The 25,115-nt window shown below is 57.7% G+C and overlaps 1 protein-coding gene across 2 annotated transcripts in view; it reads right to left on the bottom strand.

Moving 5' to 3' along the window:
• The window catches only part of SCUBE1 (signal peptide, CUB domain and EGF like domain containing 1), a 129,876-nt gene that overhangs the window by 5,524 nt on the left and 99,237 nt on the right, over nt 1-25,115 (bottom strand). For both annotated transcript variants that reach the window (XM_065886745.1, XM_065886746.1), the window contains 11 exons: nt 24,355-24,477; nt 21,776-21,892; nt 20,148-20,270; nt 10,911-11,030; nt 10,456-10,560; nt 9,358-9,474; nt 8,434-8,571; nt 7,534-7,737; nt 4,321-4,482; nt 2,837-3,004; nt 732-893 (listed from right to left, as the gene is read on the bottom strand). In XM_065886745.1, the coding sequence (XP_065742817.1) occupies nt 732-893; nt 2,837-3,004; nt 4,321-4,482; nt 7,534-7,737; nt 8,434-8,571; nt 9,358-9,474; nt 10,456-10,560; nt 10,911-11,030; nt 20,148-20,270; nt 21,776-21,892; nt 24,355-24,477 (1,539 nt within the window). The remainder of the gene's footprint in view (nt 1-731; nt 894-2,836; nt 3,005-4,320; nt 4,483-7,533; nt 7,738-8,433; nt 8,572-9,357; nt 9,475-10,455; nt 10,561-10,910; nt 11,031-20,147; nt 20,271-21,775; nt 21,893-24,354; nt 24,478-25,115) is intronic.

The following is a 25,115-nucleotide window of genomic DNA, read 5'->3' as shown; positions in this document are numbered from 1 at the left end:
AGAGGGGATGGCGTCCACGTCGAGGATTAAATCTCCTTCACGGGCCATCAGGCTGTGCCAAACATGACCAGCAGCCCAGGAAAGGAGTCACTGGCTGGAAAGTGATTAGGGAAAGGGTAAAATACCAGAACGTATGCCCTAAAGGGCTCTGAACAGTGAATGAGAGATCCCTAAAGACAGCACCCTCTGGGCTTGCTGGTGAGGGGCTCGGAGATGACCTATTTCCCAGATTGTCTTACGCTGCCACGTTTCTTTTGGCTAAAACGGGGCTTCCTACAGACACAGGGCGGCCGTCTGGTCTCCCTCTTCCGCCGGCACCCTTGGTACACCCCGAGCACCCTGTGCCTTCAGAGCTGCAGCGTCTGGCGCGGGCGGCTGCCCCACAAGCCTTCTCGGCATGGGCCCTGACTTTTCCCTCCGCAGACCCAGAGCCTGGAGGGGGGCCTGGCCCGGCACTGAGGCTCAGGTGAGCCGTGGGAACCGACCAACCACGGCACGATCGGGTCGCTCCGTGGAGCGCAGGGGGCCGGCCAAGCCGGCCGCACCCTCCACACCAGGGTGTCCCACTGAGTGCATGTGCGGATGTGACGGGCCAGGGAGGAGTCACCGGCCTCCCGGTCCGTGTCACTGCGGACACGACCTGAGGTCAGGGCTCACCCTGCCCTCACAACCTGCCCCCAGTCCCCTCCCAGCACCCGCAGCTCCTCGGCCGTGGGAAAAGCAGCACCTACTTTTGCAGTGTGTGACGTTGGTGGAGCCGTCGAAGTCTGTGCTGGTGTTGCCAGGACAGGTGATGCAGTGGTTCTGGCCAAACTCGGGCTGGTAGGTGCCGACAGGGCAGCGGATGCACCGGTGGGTGGTGGTATCGTAGTGGTGGCCGGGGGAGCAGTGCACTGTGGTGGGGGGGGGACCGGTGGGAAAGGGCAGGCGGCATTCTCCCCGGGGCTCCCTGCCCTTGAGGGCTGATTCAGCACAGAGTTCAGGGCCCCTCCCCATTGCCCGGTAACCTTCCACCACCCACGCCCAGTCCCTGAGTGGCCAATCCCTCTGCTCCCTGCCCCTGCCCGCAACAGTGCAGGGTGTGCTGTGGACCACGGGTTCTGAGCAGCGAGCCAGGCAGACCGAGCCGTGCCCCGGGGCCAACATCGTACTCCGGCTGCGTGGGATGCCCGTCTGTCCCTCCACTGGGGATGATAAACGGAAAGTGAGATGCCGTAGGGCCGGCTGTGGAGGGAGGCGAGGGAAGGCGGCACCGAGGGGACCGGCGTGGAGACCCGAAGAGTGCGGAGCTGGCCCGGAGGTGGGCCGTGTCTGTGCCAGCTGTGGCCGGAGCAGAGGTCGGGGGCCACGGTGAGGGCTGGGCTTTCCTCTGAGAGAGGAAGGCCACCTGGAGCTGCCCCGTGTCCCCGGCTGCTGCACTGGGAGTGGGCTCTGGGGGAGGGGGGGGTGGAGGCCCAGGCAGGCCAGGCCAGGGCCATCGGGGAGGGGTGGCGGTGGCCTGGGTCAGGGTCACTCTGCGTCTGTTTATTTTTTATTTTATTTTTGGCTGCGCTGTGCGGCATGCAGGATCTTAGTTCCCCGACCAGGGATCGAACCCGTGCTCCCGGCAGTGGGAGTGCGGAGTCTTAACCACTGGACCGCCAGGGGAGGCGCAGTCGGGCTGTTTAGAAGCTAGAGCTGCAGGGGCTGCGGACAGACTGGGTGTGAGGTGAGGGGGAAAGAGCGCTTAGAGTGACGCCAAGGCTCCCGTGAGCACCTGGCAGGAAGAGCCGCCGTGCACCGGAGGGGAGCCTGGACCTGTGGAATCTGAGATGCTTGTTAGATACGATGTGGAGCTGTGGTTCTGGCCAAACTCGGGCTGGTAGGGCAGAGGGCGGGAGGGCAGAGTCCAGTTCAGGGGAGAGGCTGGACGGGAAACAAGCTGGCGGCACCCGTGCAGAGATGCTACCTAAAGCGAGCAGATGAGTTTATCCAGACTCAAGAGCAGCGCATGCAAGGGGCCTGGGACGGCCCAGCACTTGGGGGCGGGGCTGGGGGAGGCTGAGCGGCGCCTGGGGCCCAGGCGGAGAAGCGGCAGGAAGAGCGCCCCAAGGGGGCCACGTCCCAGTCTCGGGAGACGTGGACAGAACTGACTTGGGCTCCAGCAACTCAGGGACCCTGTGGGCCGCCTTGATGGGAGCAAACGCTGGGCGGGTGTAGTGCGGTGACAGTCGGACTGGCTGGCGGGGATTCGGAGAGAATGAGAGGAGAGGAAGTGGAGTCCAGACACTCCTTCTGCGAGGCTAACGGTAAAGGGGGGAAAACCTGGCAGGAGCCGGGGGAGGTGGGCTGGAGAGCTGGGGGAGATTCAGAGTCTGTATGTCGGGCCATCAGCAGGTGGGGAGGACTGTCCCTCCGTGGAGAGTCGAGCCTGGGGCGGCGGTGCAGCTTCGGTGGTGTGGAGGGGAGGAGGGGCCGCACTGCAGGGCCCTGGCAGCCCTGACGACCTCTGACCTCTGACCTCACCCCACTGCCCCTCCTCACCTTCCTCCCCTCCCAACCTTCCTCCCAGTGCCGCTCAAAGCCTCCCCAGTGTCTTGAGGAGCTGGCGGCGGGGGGCTCAGAGCTCCAGGCTGGAGCCTCAGCGCCTGCCTGGCTCTCTCATCCGAGCCCTCAGGCAGGCCTGTGCTGGACCCCCGCCGTCCCTGTCCCCGTGTGTGGCACAGAGCTCGTCACCAGCGTCCACTGCTTGAGGCTCCAGGCTCCTCCTCTGACCGTGGAGGTTTGCCAGGGCAGGAAATGAGGGGCATCCAGGGAAACTGACCCTGAGCGGAGGGGTGCGTGGGGGAGTCCTCACCTTTGGCCTCACAGTCTTGGAAGGCGGCTGTGCCCTCGTGCTTGGTGAGCAGTCCCCCTCCACAGGGGAAGCAGCCCGTGCGCCCAGGCTCAGGCTGGTACGTGCCCACGGGGCAGGCCTGGCAGGGCCTGAAGCCGTCGGTGGAGAAGAAGCCTGGAGAGCACTGGCCTGCAAGTCAGAGGTCACGACTCAGGCTGTGGGGCAGGGCGCCTCACAGAGCTGCTGTGGGGCAGCTCAGCCCTCACCTGTCCTGGGAAAGGCACCAAGGCACCAAGGCGGGGGGTCGTGGTCTTGGTCAGGCCTGGCTTTTCTCCTCCCACCAGCTAGAAGGGCCGTGGGCTGAGAAGTGGCCTTGCTCCAGAGCTGAGAAGTGTGGACACCACATGCGGAGGTGGGAGGTCATGGAGGCCATTTATTTAGGGGGCTCTGCCCAGGGGGCGGGCCACACTGTCTCCACATGAGGACCTGGGGCTCTTAAGCTCCAGGCTGATGCTGCCTTGTCTATCTGCCTGGCTGGGCCTGAGCGGAGGGAGGGGACCTGTGAGGTCCCTAGGGCACAGCTGGGACAAAGGGAGGAGACAACACGTTCCAGCAAGAAGCCAGGATGTAGAGGGTATTCCGGCGCTGAGCGAGGCATGGGTTTAGTGCCTTCTCAGCCCCGACCCTGGAATTCTCTGCTCCCTCAGTGGCCTCTCTGTGCTCTCTGACAGGTACTACCTCCCCTGGGGCACAGACCACACTCCTGGAGGGGACAGGGGCCAGCCTGCAGGGACTCAGGGCTGGGCTCTGATCTCTTCTGTCCCCCAGAGAAGGCTGGAGGTCTCCGCCACCCTAAGGGTCCCACTCACCAGCACACCTTTCCCCATCCATTCTCTTGGGTGAGCCCCACAATGGCCCGGGAAGGGAGGCTGATGGGGGGAAGGCTACACGCCCATTTCGCAGATGAGGTTAAGTGGGGGTAAGTAAATGGAAAAGCTCTTTGCAAACCAAATTGTGCTCGGTAAGTTGAAAAAGCGCTCTGCAGACCATCCACAGGCCAAGTGTAAAGTTCTCTGTGTAGAGCACAGTTCTCCCCCAAGTATCTGGCCGCACTCCACAAAGCATTTCGGCAAGGATGGGTGCCCCATGAGGTGTCACGTGTTTGGTCAACTATAAAGCACTACGTACCTCCGCTATAAGCTGACCTGTAAACTAGCAAGTGGTAAACTGTAAAGTCCTTTCCAACCTGCATGGTGCAGTTTTAAAGGCACCAAGTGCAACCCAGCGCCGGCTCACCGCCACGCACTCTGACACATGCACTGTGGGTCTGCAACGCCCTTTGTAAGTGCAGCTGCGTGGAAGTCCTGACAGGCTCTGGAAACGGCAAAGAGCTTTACAAAAGACCACGAGGCACCCGGGCCTTTGCCTTGGGAACCTCGGTGGAGACGGGAGGTGCCCTGTTCCCCCACCCCCCGCTCCTCTTTGCAGGGAGGGCCCCTACTCGCCTCCACACTCGGATATGTTGCGGGCACCGGCCAGGCCGAGCCCGTCGCTGCTGGGGCACGGCATGCAGCTGAGCTGGCCGTTCCCGTCCTGGTAGGTCCCCGGCGTGCACGGCACACACTGGCCTGGCTCTCCGCTGAAGTAGGTGCCAGGCCCGCAGGCCACTGCGGAGGCAACGTGGAGAGACTGCTGGGGGCAGAGGTGGGGAGATGCGGCCAGGCGGTCTGGCCGTCTGTCTGCTGATGCCTCAAGCCCAGGCTCTGTCCTTCCACATAGGGCCCAGCTCTCGCCCCTGTGGCTCCAGGGGCACAGAGGGGCCCAGACCCATCCCAGAGGAGCCAGGCGGCGGTCATCTGTGAGGACCCTGCCCTGGTCTCATGCGCCCTCCTGGCTGCTGCTACTCAGGGTCCCCTGCAGACCCCTCGCCTCAGCCCTCTCGTAAGCGTCTCTGCAGGGACTTTCGTCCCCTCTCTGCTCCACGTGCCGCCCTCCAGCCCTGGGCCCTCGGCCTGTGTACCAACGGCCTCCTAGATGCCCCACAGTCAACTTCGTCCACACCAAGCTCCCCTTTCCTTCCCCGTGTGGCGGAGCTGGCACCTGAGGACGTGGGGCTCAGGTGCAGAGGGGCTGGGGGAGTGACAGGGGCCTGGGGGCTGAGTATACAGGGATGCTGGGCTGAGGAGAGCCAGCGTGGTTGGCTGCATTGGCCATGTAAGCAAAACTGATGAGTAAGTAAGGGAACTGACTGAGAAGATAAGTTAAGTTGAAAGGGAGCTGAATGCGTCATGGGACAAGATATTTAGAAACATGGAAAAATAACATGGAAAAAAAAGTTAGAACGAATACTGAGGTACTGAATTGGAGGTACTGGTATGAACTCATGGTTTTATAAAACACACACACACACACACACACACACACACACACACAGAGCTACAGGAATAGCATAGGTACATAGGTCTCCATGTAATACATGCATACCTATACTTTCTAGTTCTGTCCAATGAGAGGGCAGTGACACTCCAGTAGCAATGAGTACCTCAGCTCTCGCTTTCTACACACTCTCCTCCTCTAAAAGGAACAGGGGTCCTTGGAGTTTTGGCTGATTCCAAGGCAGGGGAAGCACAAGCTGAGTCTGAAACATCTTTAGTGCCGGACACTCAGCGAGTGATGGAGCCATGTCGAAAGGACACAGGGGCCGAGCTGATGGCGCGCCCACTGGCTGAAGCGGGGACGACCTGAGCACCGAACTAAGTCACCTTAGGAGTGGATTACAAGCCAGTGAGGAATCTGTGAGTCCACACTGACATAAATGCATAGATATATAGATACATGCCAACATGTGGGAGAAGGGAAAGCTCTCTCTTGCACTAGGATGTTAGTGAATGCAGGCGGGATGACAGAAGTAGAGAACACGGCTTGGCAACAATTGTAGAGGTGGCTAATTTGGCGGCTGTCAGCGAGTGGATGGTAGTTTGATGGGGAGCGGGGTGTCGGTGCACACTGCAATACATCCCCATGAAATCCTAATCGATTGCAGAGGGAAAACGGTGAATTAAGGTGGAGGAACAAGTGGTGGACCAGGGCAATACCCTGTGCCTCCTGACGGGGGCGCTGAAGAGCAGACGTGGAGCGTGGTTTTCCTGCCAAGAACGCAGGCCCTGAGTCTGTCTGGTCACCAGGAAACACCAGACGCAGCTGAGGGTCACCTTACAGAACTCAGGGCCAGCCGGGGGCAGGACAGGAGAGGCAGGGGAAGAGCCAGGAACTGCTCCAGATGAAGGATTCTGGAGACATGACCACTAGACACAACACGGAGAGGAAAGGGATGCTGTCGGAAGAGTTGGTGGAATTTAGCAGGTGATGTAAAGGCACACAGCACGCCACACGCACGGGAAAGCATGACGGCGCGGATGCTGTAAGACATCGCGGTGGGGGGGATCTACGTGAAGAAAATACGCAAGTTCTTTGTTCTGTCTGGCAGTGTTTCTGAAAGTTTGAAACGGTTTCAAAATAAGTGGCTAAAAATAAAAGAATGACATCCCCGAGTCCCTCCCCCTCCCCCCTTGCGGGGAAACGCGCTGTGTCCACTCCACGGCCCCTCCCCCCACTCCTAAATCCCACCTCCTCTCCAGCGGCTCCCAGCCTGTGTCTCCGGCCCAGGCTACACTCTGTGCTCCAGATCTGTGGCTCCAACCTAGTCAGCGCCTTCACCAGGACGACTCAACGAGCGTCTCAGACTAACAAGGACAGCTGGGACCCCCGCCTCCGCCAGCCCCCTCCCCCAAGTTTCTCCCAGATCTGAAAACAATGCCATCTCTGCCCAAGTGACCGGAACCCTCGGAGTTGTCCTTGAAGCCTCCTGCCTCGCCTCCCTCCCCAAAGCGTGCTCACAATTTCTCTCTTCCTTGTCCGCCTCTCCTGCAGCCCCTGGTTCCAGGCTCTACCATCTCTGGCTAGGTCTCTGCTCTGCTGCTCCCCACTTGGCCTTCCCACGGCAGAGGGCGAATGAGGCTGCTGCCGGCTCAGCGTGGGCCAGTACTTCCCAGCGCGCCCAGGGCAGCACTGGGGCCAGCAAGCCCTCATCTGGCCTGTGGATACGCTCACCCGGTGGCTGCCTGCCTTCTCTCCCACGTAACCGTCAACCCCACTAGAACCAGGACTCTGTCAAGTTCACCTCTGAGCCACCGGGGGCTGTCTCTAAACCCGTCCCCTCTGGATGGGGGCCGGTCAGGTCCCCAGCCTCGTTCACTGGACCTGGCCGCCCTGCCCACGGCCCCTGCGGTGGCCTGGCCTTCCCTGCGCCTGGCAGCACGACCCCCGCCCCGCCGGGGGGCCCTCAGCCTCCCGGGCATCTTCACTCTGCTCCCCCTCTGCCCTCAGCTCCCACATGCCTCCGCTGGGAAGGCTTCTCGAGCCACACGGACTGGTCCCATGCCCCTCACACCCCTCGGCTGGGGCCTTGCTGTCCCGCCCCTCCTCAGGACCGCGGGCAGGGTCACACGTATACTCGGTCCCGGCACCAGGGGAACGCTCTTTAATGCCAGCCGTCACGTCTAAGTGCTACGGCACTTCTCCCCGGCAGGTCTCCTTGTCTCCCCCTGTCCTGGCCTGACGTGTCTGTCTCCCGTGGGCTCTTTACCTGGGCCCACACGGAAGGAAGGACAGAGAAAGTCTGCAGGGCGGCACTGGAGTGGCTGAGGGCAGGGACTCACCGCATTTGCCGTCCTGCAGCACCTGGCCTGTGCCACACGTCCCCTGGCCCTCCAGGGCCTTGGCCGGCCGCTGGGCCACCTCGTACTCAGTGCCTGCGACCTGGACGGAGAAGTGCTGCCGGCTGACGGACTTGCGCAGAGTCTTGACGGCGGTCTGCAGGCTCTGCTCCACTCGCCTCCGCAGGCACTCGGCCTCGCAGGTGTCTGCAGGGGCGGGCGAGACCCGAGCTCGCGACGCCCCGCCCCGCCGCTGCGAGCCGTCTCTCCGCCAGGCTGCCCTGCCAGGCGCTGCGCTGGGCCGCGCCTCTGCTCAGAGCCTTCCCGCAGCGGCCCCGGGCCGAGGCGCCCTTGCTGCGAATGTGTGCCAGCAGGAGACCGAGGCTCCAGGAGACCGAGGCTCTGGGAGGTATGAGCCGCTCAAGGGCCCCGCAGCAGATCTGAGTAGAAGCCCGGCCTCTGCCACTGCAACACGTCCCCTGCCCAGGGCACAGCTCACCTCAGCTCTCATTTACAGCCCAGAGGGAACTGCTGGTGTGAAACACGAGCCAGCATCCCACAAGGCCCCTGCTGGAACCTGGCAAAGACAGGTCCTTGGCCCAACGGTCCAAGCCTGGGGAGGCTGCAGGCATGGGCCCTTCCAGGCCCCGGTGAGGGCGTGGAGCAGTGGGGAGAGGCCTGTGGCTGTCACTGCGGGCCCCAGCCCCACTCCTCTCACGGCCCCGGGCCTCCTCTTCCACCCTGGGCTGGGCAGCTGCTCTGCCAGGTGCCCCGCCTGCCTGGCTGGCCTCCACCTCCGGTAGCCGTGGCTTGGGTGGGAGCCTGGCTTCATGCCCAGCAGACCTCCCAGTCCTCTGTCCTCGCTGAGGCCCTCAGCACCTCCTGCGGGGACTCCTCACCCACCTGAGGCCTCTTCCATCTTTGTCTCAACCTCGAACTCTGCAGTGATGTGGGTCACCTCCTTGGATGGGGACTTTCGGCCACGGCGCCTCTTCTTGGAGGAGTCACACTTGAGGGTCACAAAGGTCACGTGGCAGTTTTCTGGACAAGGAAGGGGCCACTGTGGCAAAGGTGGCACGGGGCGGGGAGCACGGTCCTACCTCACCCTGCACACAGACTGCTGGTGGCCAGGGTCCCGCCCTGCCTCAGAGTTCATGTGCAGACGGGGAAACTGAGGCTGGAGAAGGCCAGGTCTCAGGAGGGGCCGGGGGGGCTGAGCCAGGCCCCGCACCCAGCCCTCCCGAGGCCATCGCACCACTGCACGTGAGGCGCTTCGCGCATCTTCCTTAGCAAAGCCGTGCGGCTCCAGCTCGGGGCCGCTCGGCCCAGGTTAGGCCTGCTGGGTGCCGAGCTTCGTCAGGTTTGAGGAGGAACCCTAAGGTGTTCGGGAATCTTCGTGGAAACAGAGCGGGCATGCTTTCCTCCTGGTCCGCTCCCCCAGGCTCTCCCCCAGGCTGGAACACCCTTCTGGGCCACCCTCATTCTAGAGAGAGCCGCTGAGTGAGCCCGGGGTTCCTCCCGTTTGGACACGACCACGCTGCGCGGAAAGCCCTTGCTCCGGGGGAGCTCATTTAACCCTGTGTGAGGCGGGCCGATGGACCCCAGGGATGCTTTTCCACTCAACTGCTGGCTTTCTTCCCCAGGGATACCACCACTGTCTATGGTCCACCAAGCGTGGCTCCTGGGGCTAAGGGACCACGGTGGTGAGGACGAAGAGAGGCCCCTACCCCTGGAAACCCAGTCCCGCTGGACCCTGGGCTCCCAGCCCCCAGGCCTGGGGACCTCCCCCCGCCCCCCGTGTGGGCGGTGCCAGGGCGGCCCACTCACCCAGCAGCAGCTGCCTCAGGGCCTCCTTTGCCGGCTCCCGGCTTCGGGGCCGGAGGTGGCACTTGGCATCTCGAATCTTGAACCGGGCCTTCTGCCTGATGAGGGTGGCAGGGGCACCTGGGGAAAGTCCAAATCCCCCCAGGTGGCGGCCTCTCCCTTGGGCAGGGAGGTGGTGGGGCCGGGGGCTGCGGAGGGAGTGCCTGAGCGTGAGGGGTCTGCCAGGGGGACAAACCCACTGGGAGCCGTGGGTGGGGACCTCTGCCGCCTTGTTTCTCTCCCTGAAAAAGGTGCAAGGGTGGACGGTGGGGTCATGCTCGCCCCAGGGGCCATCCAGCCAGCGGTCGGTGGAGGAGGAAGGGCAAGCCTCCTGCCTTCTCCCCCATCACCAGAGCTACTTTATGCGGCTGGTGCTTTCAGGAAAAGGGGCGGCACGGACGAGAGAGGGAAGCAAGGAAGGGAAGGGGATTTGCAATGATACAGATGCCAGAGCCGCTGATTCCTTCCAAGAGCAGAGCAGACCCTTGGACCAAAGAGTCCTATAGTCACAGAAGCTTAGGATTACATCCTGTACGTCTTAAGCATGTCATTGAATCCCGCATCTTGAACAGGAGAAGCTGTGAAGCACGACCTCCTGCTGGCAGGGGAGCTGGCTGTGTCCCGAGGTGCATGGGAGTGTGCGTGCCTCCAGTATTCCTGGGGGGCGGTGGGGCGGGTGGGTGGTCTCCCAGGGGAGCGCCGACTCTGGGAGTTTTTAGAACCTTGTGGCCGAGGCAGATGTGACTCCCTTCACTGAAATGGAATCTGACATCCATAGACCCATAGCACTTTGGGGTCACTAAACCACTCTGGAACCGTGGCCCTGAGCCAGAAGGGCCCTTCCGTGGTCCACTGCCCTTGGGCTGGGACTCAGCTTACAGCCTGCTTGCTTCTGGGTCCTGGCCCTGCTCTTAGCTCCCTGGCACCCTGAGCCATACTGGGCAGGCCCCAAGCCAGGAGGCCTTCCCTGGGCCATGCCCCTCTGTCTCCCCCTGGCCTGGTGCTGGACGGAAAGTCAAGGGGTCCCGCAGGTGCGTGTGGTGTGGACAGGCCAGGGACTACCTGAGCAGCTGGGCCCGGTGCTGGAGCCGGTGCTGTTGCGTTTCTGTAGCATCTTGCCCTGGAGGCCCGGGACACCGCAGCTCAGGCTGTAGCTGTCGTCTGAGTCTGTAGAGAGGCCAGGGCTGAGGTGGGCCTGGGTGCCCCCCCTTCCAGCACCCATACATCCTGGGGGCCTCAGAGGGGTCACTGAATGCAATGAAGGTCAGGACTGACCCTCACGTCAGTCCGTTTCTGCTACACGACTACAGGCTAAGTGGCTGGGCCGCTGCACTTTTGAGAAGGACACTGCGGCCCCCACAGAACCGGACAGCTGCCCAGGGTCACTCAGTGACCAGGGCTGGGGGTCCTCATTCCTAGGTTGGGCTCCTCTCCTGGAGAACAGCAGGGAGCAGAGGCTGGATCCCAGGGAAGGGAGTCCCGCCCCCCATGCCGTCCCGGGGACAGCCTTGGGTTACCTGGCATGAAGAGTGTGTGGGCCAGGCAGGAGAGGGAGCAGCTTTCCACACCGCCCACCTTGCTGCAGGACAGCTGGGCCTGGGGTGAGGCCTTGGCCCGAGAAAGGCACTTGCCCGTCTCTGAGGAGAAGGAAGACACAAGAGGGGCTTGAGGGGCCAGGGGTGGCTTTCTGGAGCCGGCAGGGCCCCTGAGCATGGACCAACAGGAACTCCCACCACACGTCCGTCCCCTGGCCAGACCGTCTTGGTGGGAGGGGGCTGGGAGATGGCAGGGTCCACATCCGTTTGGACGTAGGGGGACGCTGGGCCCAGGGAGCGGTTTGCTCCCTTCTCCCTCCAACACCAGTCCAGGCTCTCTGTGAGAAGGTCCACTCCCTGTGCCCCGATCCAAGGGCAGGGCTGGATCCTCCAGAGCAGGTGTCCCTGCCCATCGGGGGAAAGGAACGGCTGAAAATGGCCATGGGCTTCTTGGCAGTGACCAAGCACGGGAGGGTCACTGGGAAGCCCTCTCTGGGGCAGCCCCCAGACACATCCATTAGGTGTTTGACGACGTCCGGAACTGAGCTCTTCAGAGTTTCTCATGTGGAGTCGCCCCAGGGAACAGGCTGAAACAGGGGACTTACAGCTGGAATAACCAATTGCAGTAGGGGCACTGCCAGCCTGGACGATCTTAAACATGTGGCCGAACATTTTCAAGGAAGCGTCTTAAAAGGACACAATCTAGAAATGAAAACAAACTCATGGCCCTCCAGATGAAACATCTGGCCCCCAAACAAACTCAAGACCAAAAGGCCTTTGTTCCCAAAGGATCAAGAAACTATGAACAAAAACACCTGCAGATAATACAAACCAAAAGGGCCGCTGAAGAACCCGTGTTCTCACTGGTTAAGAAACAGAAGGACAACCGTCCACAACCTTCCAAGGGAGACGTTAGCCCTCAGCAGTTCCCTGTACTTCCTCTGACTTCCTAGAGGGGATTGTCAGCAACTACAGATGGACAGCACAGCTTTCTTGTGCGCGCCCGGCCCTGCACGTGCCCGCACGTCCTTGTGGGGACGTGGGGTATGCAGAGTACTGATGCGTCTTTCCCGGAGCCATTTCTCAGGGTTTTGTTCACAGCGAGCACCTTCTAGGGATGAGGTAACATCTCCCTCCAGACAAGAGCAGCCTGGCTTCCGTTCACTACAAAAGCGAGGGGTGAGTTTCCCAAGCTGGGCGTCCTTCAGCCGGGATGCAAATTTCCTGTCTGCGCATCCTCCTGGGTGGACGGGACCTGGGGGGCTGCTGGCTGTGCTGTGAGTTATGAAGCTCTTGGACTCTGACCCGGGGGTCCCACGAGTCCTGCTGGCGCCCACGGAACAGGGGCAAGCTAGCTTACTCAGCTCACATGCAGATGAGATCTGACTCTCCGCTGTGTAAACCATCCATCTCACCACCTTAGGGCATCGAAGCCCTCAGAGAAAAGTGTAAAGTCGCCTAAAAAGCAAGAGGGAAGGCAGATCGACTGGCAGTAAGGAAAAAAAGGGGAAAAAAGTACATTTGCCTTATGGTAAGTATATCTGGTTGTGAGAGAATATGCAAGAAGATGAGAAGAAGCAAATTTGAAAAGGGTCAGGGATCTGTAAAAGGCTTGAGGGGACATGAACTTGATTTGCTTTGGTTTATTAAAACCACTCAAGTAAAAACCATAATTCAAAAGGAGTCATGTACCACAATGTTCATTGCAGCTCTATTTACAACAGCCAGGACACGGAAGCAACCTAAGCGTCCATCGACAGATGAATGGATAAAGAAGATGTGGCACATGTATACAATGGAATATTACTCAGCCATAAAAGGAAACGAAATTGAGTTATTTGTAGTGAGGTGGATGGACCTAGAGTCTGTCATCCAGAGTGAAGTAAGTCAGAAAGAGAAAAACAAATACCATATGCTAACACATATATATGGAATCTAAAAAAAAAAAACGGTTCTGAAGAACCTAGGGGCAGGACGGGAATAAAGACGCAGACTTACTAGAGAATGGACTTGAGGACACGGGGAGGGGGAAGGGTAAGCTGGGACAAAGTGAGAGAGTGGCATGGACATACATACACTACCAAATGTAAAATAGATAGCTAGTGGGAAGCAGCCGCATAGCACAGGGAGGTCAGCTCGACCACCTAGAGGGGTGGGATAGGGAGGGTGGGAGGGAGATGCAAGAGGGAGGAGATATGGGGATATATGTATATGTATAGCTGATTCACTTTGCTATAAAGCAGAAACTAACACACCATTGTAAACTAATTATACTCCAATAAAGATGTTCAAAAAAAAAAAGAAAGAAAAAAACCCCACTCAGGTAGTGGGACTTTCTAACAACCCTCAGTTCTTTCCCGAGTTCCAGGCTGTAACTGCTCCTTTGGGGTCATTATCAGAAAACAAGCCTCCCTTCTCTAGGTCAAAGGCACTGCACGTATTGTGGGGAGGGATCTCCTCTGCAAATGGAAGTGCCAGCTAAAATACACCTACGGGGTTATTGTTAGAAGTCTCAGAAAATTCTCCTACACATGATTCAGATTACAGCCGATGGGAACCTTAATATACCTCTATTATGTATGATCAAAAAACTGAATCCCTGGGGCAAAGTTTCCACGACATCAGCAGAAAGATTGGAGGAGAGCCCAGGAAGAGTCCAGACTGAATCTTCCCTGATTGCCAGAAATCATTTTTTTTTTGGTATCAACATGCAAAGGTTAGGCCAGGCTCTCAGGGGACAAACTCAACAACTCGGGGAGCATCCGTGACCAAGGCTTGTCCTTCCTGCCTCAGAGCAATCACAGCCTTGGATAAAGTAGTTGAAACGTCTTCAGATCTTGTACCAGAACCACGTTTCAATCTGCGGGTACCACATGCAGTACGATCCCTCCTGTGACCTGAAAACACCCAGTACCTTTTCTGCTTGTCAGTGAACTAATCATGGTGTCTGGCTCCTTTCTCTTTCTCATACTACCATTGAGCAACTCTCCTACCCCTTCCTCTTGTTTTTTTTTTTGGCCGCACCACGTGGCTTTTGGGGTCTTAGTTCGCGGACCAGGGATTGAACCCGGGCCACAGTCATGAAAGTGTCGAGTCCTAACCATTGGACCGCCAGGGAATTCCCTCTCCTACCCCTTCCTGAAGGAGAGACTCGTCTCTGTGTGTCTGTACTTCAGAAGTGTTCATATCCAGAACAGATCTTTTGGATGCTCTACACCAAATCCCAACTTAATATTGTTTTGTTGATGGGACTTATCTTAAAAAATGAAGAGATCCTAAAATCCATATGGAAATTCAAGGGAAGTTCGAGAATAGCTAGATCAATCTTGAAATATGAAAAACAAAGTAGGAGGACTCACATTTTATGATTTAAAAACACTATAAAGCTACAGTGGTGTATAGGTATGAGGACAAACAAATAGATCAACGGGACAGAACTGAGAGTCCAGAGACAAATCCATACATTTACGGCCAACTGATTTCAAGAGGACGTGAAGATAATTCTACGGGGAAAAAGAATGGATTTTCTTCAACAAATGATGCTGTGACATTTGAAGAACCACATGCAAAAGAATGAAGTTGGACCCCTGTGTCACACATATGAAATTAATTCAAAATGGATCAAAGACCTAAATGTAAGAGCTAAAAATATAAAGCTCTTAGAAGAAAACAGGTGTTATCTTTGGGAACTTAGATTAGGCAATGAACAGTTTCTTAGAAGTGACATAAAAAACACAGGCAACCAAAGGAAAAAAGAGATAAACTGAACTTTACGAAAATTAAAAACTTTCGTGATTCAAAAGACACCATCAAGAAAGTGAAAAGACAACTCACAGGATGAGAAGACAATCTTTGCAAATCTTATATCTAATAAGGGACTTGTATCTAAAACATATAAAGAATTCTTACACCTGAATAATAAAGACAAAGAACCCAATCAAAAAATGGGCAAAGGATCTGAATAGACATTTCTCCAAAGAAGATATACAAATGGACAATAAATACATGAAAAGATACTCAACATTATTAGCCATCAGGGAATTACAAATACAAACCACAATGAGATACCATTTTACACCCAGTAAGGTGACTAGAAGCAAAAAGTCAGCTAATAACAAGTGCTGGTGATGATGTGGAGAAGCTGGAGCCCTCACACACTCTGCTGGAGGGAATGGGAAATCCTGCAGCCACTTTGGAAAACAGTCTGGCAGTTCCTCGAAATTTAAACACAGGGTTACCATATGACCCAGCGGTTCCACCCCTAGGTATATACCCAAGAAAATTGTAAACATACGTTCATACAGAAATTTGCCCATGAATATTCATAACAGCATTATTCATAATAGCCAAAAACTGGCAACTACCCAAATGTCCGTCGACGGATGAGTGGATAAACAAAATGCAGTATAACCATACAGTGGAATGTAAAGAGGAGTGAAGCAATGACACACGCTACAACGTGGGTGAACCTTGAAAACATTACGCTAAATGAAACGTCAGTCACAGAAGGCCACACGTTGCATTCCACTTACATGAAATGTCCGGAGTAGGCGAATTCATAAAAGGCAAAAGTCGATTATGGCTGCCTAGGACTGGGGGTCTTGAGGGAAAATGGGGAGTGCCTGCACGGGGTTTCTTTGGGGAGTAATGAAAATGCTCTAAAGTGGATTGTGATTGCGTGACTCTGTGATTATACTAAAACACACTGAATTGTCCACTAAATGGGTGAATTCTGTGGCACGTGATTATATCTCAAAAAAGCTGTTAATAAGAGCAAAAAACAAAAAGAAGAGAGACAGGAGGCTTCCCTGGTGGCGCAGGGGTTTAGAATCCGCCTGCCAACGCGGGGGACACGGGTTCCAGCCCTGGTCCGGGAAGATCCCACATGCTGCGGAGCCACTAAGCCCGCGCGCCACAACTACTGAGCCTGCGCTCTAGAGCCTGCGAGCCGCAACTACTGAAGCTGGTGTGCCTAGAGCCCGTGCTCCGCACCGCAACGAAGAGTGGCCCCCGCTCGCCGCAACTAGAGAGAAACCACACACAGCAACGAAGACCCAACGCAGCCAAAAAAAAAAAAAAAAAAAAAGGAAGAGAGATAGTACCAGGCTGGACAGGCAAGAATCCTCCAGGCCGGAATCAAGCCCGGAGGGGCTCCAGGTGGCTCTAGGGCCGCACCCATGGCTCTCTCTAGCATGTTAAATTGCTAAACGTAAAAGGTAAATATGTACACGAGCGGAAGCAGTCAACCTTAGAACGCTTTGAAAACAGAGAGGTTTCCTGCCCGTAACGGGAGCACAGAGGCCTGCAGCAGAAGAGGTGGAAGTCGGTGGCAGTGTTTCCGGATCACCACGTGAAACAGGCTGTTCTGGCCGAAGTCCTGGGGCAAGGACAGAGGAGCCCAAGGGTCCCATCACACACACACACTGTTTGGCTTCCTACTCTGTAAAGAAGCAGGGGGAGCAAGTTGTAAGAGGCACGAGGACGATGCCTGGTGAAGCCAGAGCGGCCTCCTGGGACCACCAGACCACCTCACTCAGACGTTTGCTAACATCTTTCCTAAGGCAACCCATCCTTGCAGGGACAAACTGGTGGTGACATTAGACAACGTTGGTGAGAAGCTTTTCCAGGGTGGCAGAGGAAATGGCCAGTTCGTGGTGTGGCTGTGACCTTCAGAATCCTGGGTAAAGCGTCAAGATGGGACATGCACCGGAACCAAGCCCTAAGGGACACTTTGAGCGCGTCCAGATGGATTGCATGGGTTATAATCACGCTCTAGTAATAGTATGTTTACTTTCTGGATGAACTGAAGCAGTCTCTTGTTGAAAACAATAACAGCACTCATAGGAGCTAAAATATTATTAGATTTTGTGCTCCTTATTTGGGATATTCCAACTTATTTACTTAGTAACATACAGACACATTTTACTGGGAGAGTTATTCATGAATTACTCAGAAATATCACAGTCTTTATTACCCCTAATTTTCCTTAAGAAACAAAAATGAATTTTTCAGAACTTACTGTAAAGTCACCACTTACAGATTTTTTTTTAATAAATTAATTTAATTTATTTATTTATTTTAGGCTGTGTTGGGTCCTCATTGCTGTGCACGGGCTTTCTCTGGTTGTGGCGCGGCGGGGGGCGGGGGGCTACTGTTCGTTGCGGTGCGCGGGCTTCTCATTGCAGTGGCTTCTCTTGTTGCGGAGCATGGGCTCTAGGCACGCGGGCTTCAGTAGTTGTGGCATGTGGGCTCAGTAGTTGTGGCTCACGGGCTTAGTTGCTCCGCGGCATGTGGGATCTTCCCGGACCAGGGCTCGAACCCGTGTCCCCTGCATTGGCAGGCGGATTCTTAATCACTGAGCCACCAGGGAAGCCCTAGAGGTCTTAAACTGAGGTTTTTCAGAGAACCCCCAAAAGCAGACAGTTCACAGAAATTGACTGTTACCCGAGATTCTCAGAACCGGCTGACGGCTACACAGAATACAGAGCTTGTGCCTAAGACCACTGGAATAAATTCTCCTAGATGTCTGTAACCACTGATTTCCACACGCTCTTTTGCAAACCTTTGCTCTTCATTCTTTGGATCACATTTTCCCACCTTATGCATTTAAGGCTGTATACTTCTGCTTTACCCTATCATGTTTCCCTTACAAATAACTCACCTAGATCTAGGCCTTACTAGTAATAGCCACCATCCTAGATTCTTTTTTTTCTTTTTAAAATAAATTTATTTATTTACTTTTTGGCTGCGTTGGGTCGTTGTTGCTGCACGCAGGCTTTCTCTAGTTGCGGCGAGTGGGGGCTACTCTTTGTTGCGGTGCGCGGGCTTCTCATTGCGGTGGCTTCTCTTGCTGCGGAGCACGGGCTCTAGGCACGTGGGCTTCAATACTTGTGGCACTCGGGCTTCAGTAGTTGTGGCACGCAGGCTCAGCAGTTGTGGCTCGCGGGCTCTAGAGCGCAGGTTCAGTAGTTGTGGTGCACAGGTTTAGTTGCCCTGGCATGTGGGATCTTCCCGGACCAGGGCTCGAACCCATGTCCCCTGCATTGGCAGGTGGATTCTTAACCACTGCGCCACTAGGGAAGCCCCTACCATCCTGATTCTTTAAATCAGTTCTCCCAAGCTATCGCTAGGAAAGCCAACATTTAGAGATGTTATAAAGTATGTTACACGGACATAATTATGATCGTCTTTGTAGGCGATACATAAAAAAGGAAAATGCCCTCCCATCAGGAGAGACCAGTTCAGCTGCCTTGCAATGTATCTGACTGTTTGTCACAATACCACCCACAGACAATACATCTACAGCTCCACTGAGGTTGACCCCGTGTCTCACATGGACATCTGATTCATGGGTGCTACCCCAGGACCTCAGCTAACTGCCCTGTGGGTCTCTGAGACTGTAACAAGTGAACGACTCCCCAGTACCCTCAGTGAATGATGCCTCCTTGCAAAGCATCTAACGGTAGAACACCTTCTGAGGGACATAATAATACCTGGTGACGCAGACGGTGGAGGCTCTTGGCCCCAACCAGAGGGACTGGACAGCTTTAGTGGTCATCCAAAATGTGTCCCTCACTTAGGGTGATACAGCGAATAATACAGCGTAGGGCATGGCGTGGGGGGCAGGACAAAGCACTCTGACTGCCTAGTGCAAGTCGTTATAGATAATAGTATGACCTTGGATCTTCTGGGCAACCAGGGGAGCTTGTGGCCCTGCCGGCGCTTCATTCTGAACCTGGATTCACAGTACAGGTGAGGTGGAACAGTCTACTTCAAGGCTACATGAGAGAGCAACCTGCATACCGTGGACTTAGGGAGCGGGTGGGACCGGTTTTCCTGGTCAGCCCTGGGAACCCTTCAATCATGGTTCTAGAGGGCCTTGCTTCCAGCACCTTCTGGTAATACCTGCAGTCACACTTGTCTGTCTCATCCTTCCACATCTACTGTCTATGATATCAACTGCTTTCGCGTAGAGTCCCAGCAAATGGCTCAGAGACAAAAACGGGATAAAAGCTCCCCGACTGACTGTGACCTGACGATCTGACCTCCACCGATGACTCTTCATAGAGGCTGGTTTGGTGGCAGTGGTGAAGATCTGGACAAGCCCTGGTGGCCTCTCCTGCAGCTCTGACTGAGGAGGGACGACCAAAAAGGGGACTGAGAATTAACAAACAAACAAAGAAACATGTCCTCACATCCCTAGAGAAAGCCTGTACCTGATAGCTCTGGTCAGCAGTAAATACCAGACCTCACATGACCCTAATAATCGGTGGACACACCTCGGAAAGCCAACTGAAGGGTGTGGGCGTGGAAAGTCAGCCAGCTCTGGGCCAGTTCACTCAGCGGTCAGGCTTCTGAGGCTGGTGTGAGCCCGGTCTCCCTCAGCGCCCCACAAAGAGACTGACCTCACCTGCCTTTAGCCAGCACAACTCCGCAGGAGCTCTTCCCCCAAACTCCAGGCAGAACCAGCGGTTTGCTTTGCTCAACCAGACTGCCGGAGCAGCAGAGCAATTCTTACTTAAGTAAGCAAATTCAGCTGTCTGAATGTCTCGGGTTACTAAGTGACGGTATCCATTCTCTGATACTTTCATTCATTCATTCAACAAATCCTTCACTGAGTGTCTGTGGCTGCCGGGCCTGTCCTAGGTGCCGGGGATACAGCAGTGTTTATGGAAGCAGTGAATGTGGACTGTCCAGCACTCAGCCGAGAGGTGCCCCAAGGCCCCAGAGCTCAGCAGGGGAGGGCGCATGAGCCCTGAGCTCTCTAGGAGGCCCGCCCCTTGCCAGGCCAGTGGCGGGTGTACAAAGACCCAGGCGCTCCCCGGTCCAGGCTCTGCTGCTGCTGCACCCCGTGTAACCACCCCTCCCCTCCCACCAGCCTCCTTGGCAGGACAAGGGGAGCTGGGGCTACTGAGGCCTCCACGCTCTGCTGCTTCTAAGTGTCAGCTCCTCCTGAGTCCACAGCTCTGGCTGCACACGCTGACCCCCAGGTCTCCACCTCCGTGCTCCCCGTGCCCCCGCCCCAAGCCGTTTCTGCGCATCCAAGCGTGCTCTCCCCGCTGCATCCCCTCCTCTTCTGTCGGCCCTCATTCCCGTCAGCCGTATCCCACCAGCAGAGAGCACCTGCCCAGGAGCCCCAGCCATCTAGGCACCAGCGGAGGAGCTGGCACCCAGGCCCTTCTCAGGGGTGCTCGCGATGTCTCGCCCCAGGGCACTCACCCACGCAGTCCTTCCGGTTCCAGTCGAGGCGCCTCCCTGGGGGGCAGACGCATTCGTAGCTGCCCTTGGTGTTGACACAGCCCTGGTCGCAGCTCCCGTTGTTCATGCTGCACTCGTCCACATCTGGAAGCACAGGTAGGCGTAAGGGCAGGAGGGGGGGCTGGACGGTCCAGCCGAGGCCACACCCTTGGGGCTGGCAGGGCAGGATCCACCCAGGACAGGAGAGCCGAGAATCCCCTGACCCTGACCCCAGCCTGATACCGTCACTGGATGCACACATGTGGTTGCACACGACACACACACGAGCTTGCACACACACAGGGTTCCCGCAGACACCAACACACATCCCCCCCTCCAGGAACCTCAGTGGTTTGCTGAACTTGGGCAGCTGAGCCCAGACTTGGGGGAGGGCAGAGAAACGGCACAAAATAAAGTTGCAGTCAGGTCTTGTGGGGCCGGAATGACCAGCACCGGCCCCGGGGTCCTGAGGCCGTATCTCACTGTGGGACTTCGGATGTGCCCTTCCCAGCCAGTTTCCCTCCTGCACAACAGGCACCTGGGCGCAGGAAGTCTCCCCTGAGGCCCCGCCTTCTTTTGGGCCAAAGACCTGCGTGCAGAAGCTGGTGCCCAGGTTTTTGGGAGTCCCTCCAGAAGAATCTGCAGCTCACCCCACGAGCCACGCTCCTAGCACCAGCTGTGCCTGAGCCCACCTAAACTTCACAGCTGCCCAGCAGAGAAATCGTGGCTACCACCAGGTCAAAGGAAAGGGAGAGACACCAGGGACCTCAGGGCCATTCTTGACACCCCCGCCAGCTTCACCCCCCAAGCCTGTACATCCCCATGTCCCATCATCCGTGGCACCTAAAGGCATCTAGAACCTTCCCTCTCTCCGCATCCCTCCCCACCCTGACCAGGCTCCAGTAGCTCTCACTCCCATGCCTGGAGCCGTGTCCCCACTGGTGCCCTGGGTTCCACCCTCCTAAAAACGTGGCAGCTGGAGGGATCTCGTTACGTGAACTTGAGCCCGTCACATCCCTGCATAAACCCTCCAATGGCTTCTCATTGCACTGGGAATAAAGCCACAAGTCCCCTGGGGCTCACGAAGCCCTGTGTCCCCTCTGTCTGCACCTCCCACCGTGTGCCCCTTCCCTCACGGGACTCTAGCCCCACTGGCTATCTCTCAGTCCCTCTGTGCTCCCTCTGCCTCAGTGCTTTTGCACACGCTGACCCCTCTGGCATGCTTCCCCCACCGTGACCCAAACACTCCTCTTTTAGGATCCCCCCATTGTCCCCACCCTCTGCCCTTCTCTGTTGTTACCCCCTCCACTGGAATGAACTGTTGGTGGGATCCTCTGTGCAGCCATCCTCCCTTCCGGACTGGGGTTCCCCAGAAACTGCTGTTTCCAGGCCCGTGTCCACAGCCTGGCTGAGGCCTGGCACCCAGTGGATGCTTGCTGCCCATCCCCCCACCCTCCTGCCTTACCCTTGGCTGAGCCCCTCTGCCCACCAGTCCCTCCCAGGCCCATCAGAGTCAAGGTCAAGGTCGGGGTGTGGGGTGCAGTGCAGGTGGCCGTGCGGCCGGGCGCGTGCCTCTGGGGGGAGGTGGCCCTGGCGGGCGAGCTGCAGACCTCCGCAGTGGGTTGTCCCATAGAGCGTGTAGCCGCGGCGGCACAGGCACTGGAAACTGCCCGGGGAGTTGATGCAGATGTGGTCACAGGTCCGCTCGAAGGAGCACTCGTCGATGTCTGTGTGGTCACAGGGAGACAAAATTTGGGAGGAGGTTCAGGGTGCGGTGGATGGCACGGCCTGCCCCTCGCTCAGTCACTCAACAGACCTCTGTGCCCGACAGCCCTGGGGCCCCAGGCTCAGCGCACAGCCGACGCACAGCAAACGTCAGACTTCGTGTCGCTGCCCAATTTTCCATTCCGTCTCCATTAGCCTCATGTGTCTGGGTGAGAAGCTGCCTCACGTCTTTTCTGGAGGTGGGCAGGGCAGAAATGTTTTGAGTAGAAGGGATTATTACGAATCCCTGCCATTTTGATATCTCCCATTCCAGTGTGATTAGGGTAGGTATTTAATCCACACCTGCAGGAAACTAACGGGCTTGCCTGAGGAAGGGGCTGAACTGGGACCTGAAAACAGACCACTTGAATGCCGACCAAAGTGTGTTCCCCCATCACCCCAAGATGTCTCTGGAGAAAATGGGGAAAACAGCACAGACAGAAAGGGGGATGGGGGTAGGGATGATGCTACCCATGAGGAATAACAAAGTAGCCTTGATAGTATGTGACATTTGATTCCGACCACCCTGGCAGCCAGGGTAAAAAGGGAACGAGGGAGGGCCACAGCGTGCTTGTTGCTGGAAAGGAGGAAATGAACTACGTGTTTGCAGGAGACAAATCTATCCTGGCCGTGAGTTCTGAGCAGGGTGGCCCCCATGGGACAGTTGATGGGGGTCCCGAGGGCAAGGCAGACACTGACCTGCCTCTCCATGGGCACTGCAGCTGGAATTTATTCTTTGAATACATTTGCTCACGTGACTACAGACGCACTCATAACATATAAGTTAGTAATAACGCTAGCACGAGGAAGGAATCACTGTGGATGCTCAAAGAAAGATGTAATTCCTCCTGGGGGTGGATCTGGGAAGGTCCCTTGGTGCTGTGGCACCTGGGCTGGACCCTGAAGGACGGGGCCAGCCTGGAATGAAGGAATGAGAGTGGGGGAAGGGCACCCTGGGCAGAGGCTGGGAGGTGACAGCACTGGATCCTCAGGGATTGTGCGGAACTCAGGGGGGCTGGGGAGGTGTCTGGGGTCCCCATCCCAGGGGCCCTGAGTGCCTGCTGGAGCTGGGGACCCAGGGGCTGTGCTGGAGCAGGGGTGGGCCGGAGTCCCAGGGCCTTGCAGAGCTGAGTCAGGAAGAGGGGGGAGGAGACTCAGCCAGAGCCCGGAGCAGTCCCGCCATCGCCTCCTCCGCGGCCGCCGCTGCCCGCCCCTCTCCCAGGGCAGCTGGGGATGCAAAGCCAAGGGCCCTCCCTCAGCCCTCCACAGAACGCGGCAAGGCAGACGGAGAGACAAAGTCAAAGTGCAGAGGAGCCTTGATTGGAACCTGGACAGGTGCTGTGCTCCCAGCGGGCCCCTGTGCCCTGAGAGGAAGACAGGGCCAGGTCGCCCGAGCAGCCAGGCGGAGGCCGAGCCCAGGGAGGGGGAGCGACGGGCTCAGGTCACGTGCTGAGCCCCAGGACAGGCTGGCCCTGGACCCTCCCTCACCAGCCTCTGCTCTCGCCTTCCTCGGGGCCCCGGGGCCTCGTGCGGCCCCAGGCCGGCCTCCGAGCACCGCTATGAGGCAGATGCTACAGCCGCAAGCCAGATGCGGCCGGTGCAGCCTGTGGCTCCTGGGACCTCGTGGAGACGAGACGACGGGAGGCAACAGGGTAACAGCGATGGAGCTGAGCCGGCCCCCCACCCCCCGGCCCCACCCTCTGCGCGTATCCCCGAAGCCGGCTCCTTCTCAATGGCCTCATCTAGCTCCACGGGGCTCCTTCTGGTTCCTCACACCCCCTCAGCCCAACAGCGCCACGTCCTGGCTGGGTTTGCCTCCCTGGCTCCTCCTGGAAGATGCCTATTCATCCTTCAAGCACTTCCCCAGTGTCCCCTCCCCCAAAGCCTTCCCTGACCCGTCTCTCCACTGCCCATCCTCTGGGCTCTCACTGCATCCAGGATGTCTGTGGGACTTGTCCCGGGCTATGATGCTTGGCTTCTGCCCAGGTCTCTCTTCCCATTACCCCTGCTCCTGGCAGGTGCCCAGGGACCCTGAGGAAGGGCTGCTGGAGCACGCCTGCCACGTGCTACAGCTTCCACCAGGTGGCAGCATCCACCCGGCCTCTGAAGCCACTGCCGGTGGCCTGGGAGGCCCCCCTCTGGAGGGTGGAGCCGGCGCCACCTGGGACACGGGCCGACCCCTCCCTGGGCCTCAGGTCCCCTCTATGTCAGGGAGAGGTGGGGCTGGATGGCTTCTCAGGGCCCCTAGAATCATAAAGGACGGGAAGACAGGAGGGCAAGCGCATAGGCTAGGGACACAAAAACTACCCCCGGCCCCTCAGGCCCGGCCCGGCCGGCGGACAAGCCCACCCCAGGCTCGCCTACCCTGCTGGGAGCCTGTGTGGCCTGAGAGGGGCGGGACCCCACGAGGACCAGGGCGGCTCACCTTGGCACGTCCGCTCGTCCGTCAGCAGCTTGTACCCCTTCCGGCAGCCACACTCGAAGCTGCCCACGGTGTTGCGGCAGAAGTGGTCGCAGCCTCCGTTGTTGACCAGGCACTCGTTGATGTCTGCGGAGCCGGGCGGCAGGACGAGGCGAAGAGAGTGGGCTGGGCTGCTCTGCCCGGGCCGCCTCGGTCCCCCGGCCGAGCCCAGGAAGGGGGGCTGGCTCACAGCCGTGGGGGTGGGAGGACGGGAGACACCGCTGCCCCCAGGACTTGGCGAGCCTGGCGTTCGTGCACCGAAGGGAGGGGAACTGGTGTCTGCGGTGCCGGGCCAAACAACAGGGACCGGGACGCTCCCACGCCCTTTCATCCCCAGGGAAGTGCCAGGGAGGCGGGCAGGTGCCAGGGAAGCAGGGGGCTGCTTCCCGGAGGCTGTGACTCAGGGCTGGGCGAGCTACTGGACCCCTGGGGCCTCGGCTCCCTGTCTGTTAAAATAAGGATCAGAGGCGCCCCTACTTGGAAGGACATCACGAGGATGAAGTGCAATAACATCCCTAAGGCGCCGGTGCTCAGCCAGGGCCCAAACAACTCTTTACAAAGTAGGTTTATTGCTCCTGCTTTACTGACAGGGAGACCGAGGCCGGGAAGGTAACTGGCTCCAGGCGCCGTGGCTGGTGGCCGGAACGGGCGCTCCTGGGCCGCCTCCCTTCCCAGCCTGGTTCCTGCCGCTCCCCCCTCCCCATGCCTGCAGGTGAGTTTGAGCT

This window comes from Phocoena phocoena, chromosome 11 (genome assembly GCF_963924675.1).
Source record: "Phocoena phocoena chromosome 11, mPhoPho1.1, whole genome shotgun sequence".
Lineage (NCBI taxonomy): Eukaryota > Metazoa > Chordata > Mammalia > Artiodactyla > Phocoenidae > Phocoena > Phocoena phocoena.
Note: the sequence above shows the minus strand (reverse complement) of the source record. Positions and strands in the feature narration are given on the sequence as shown.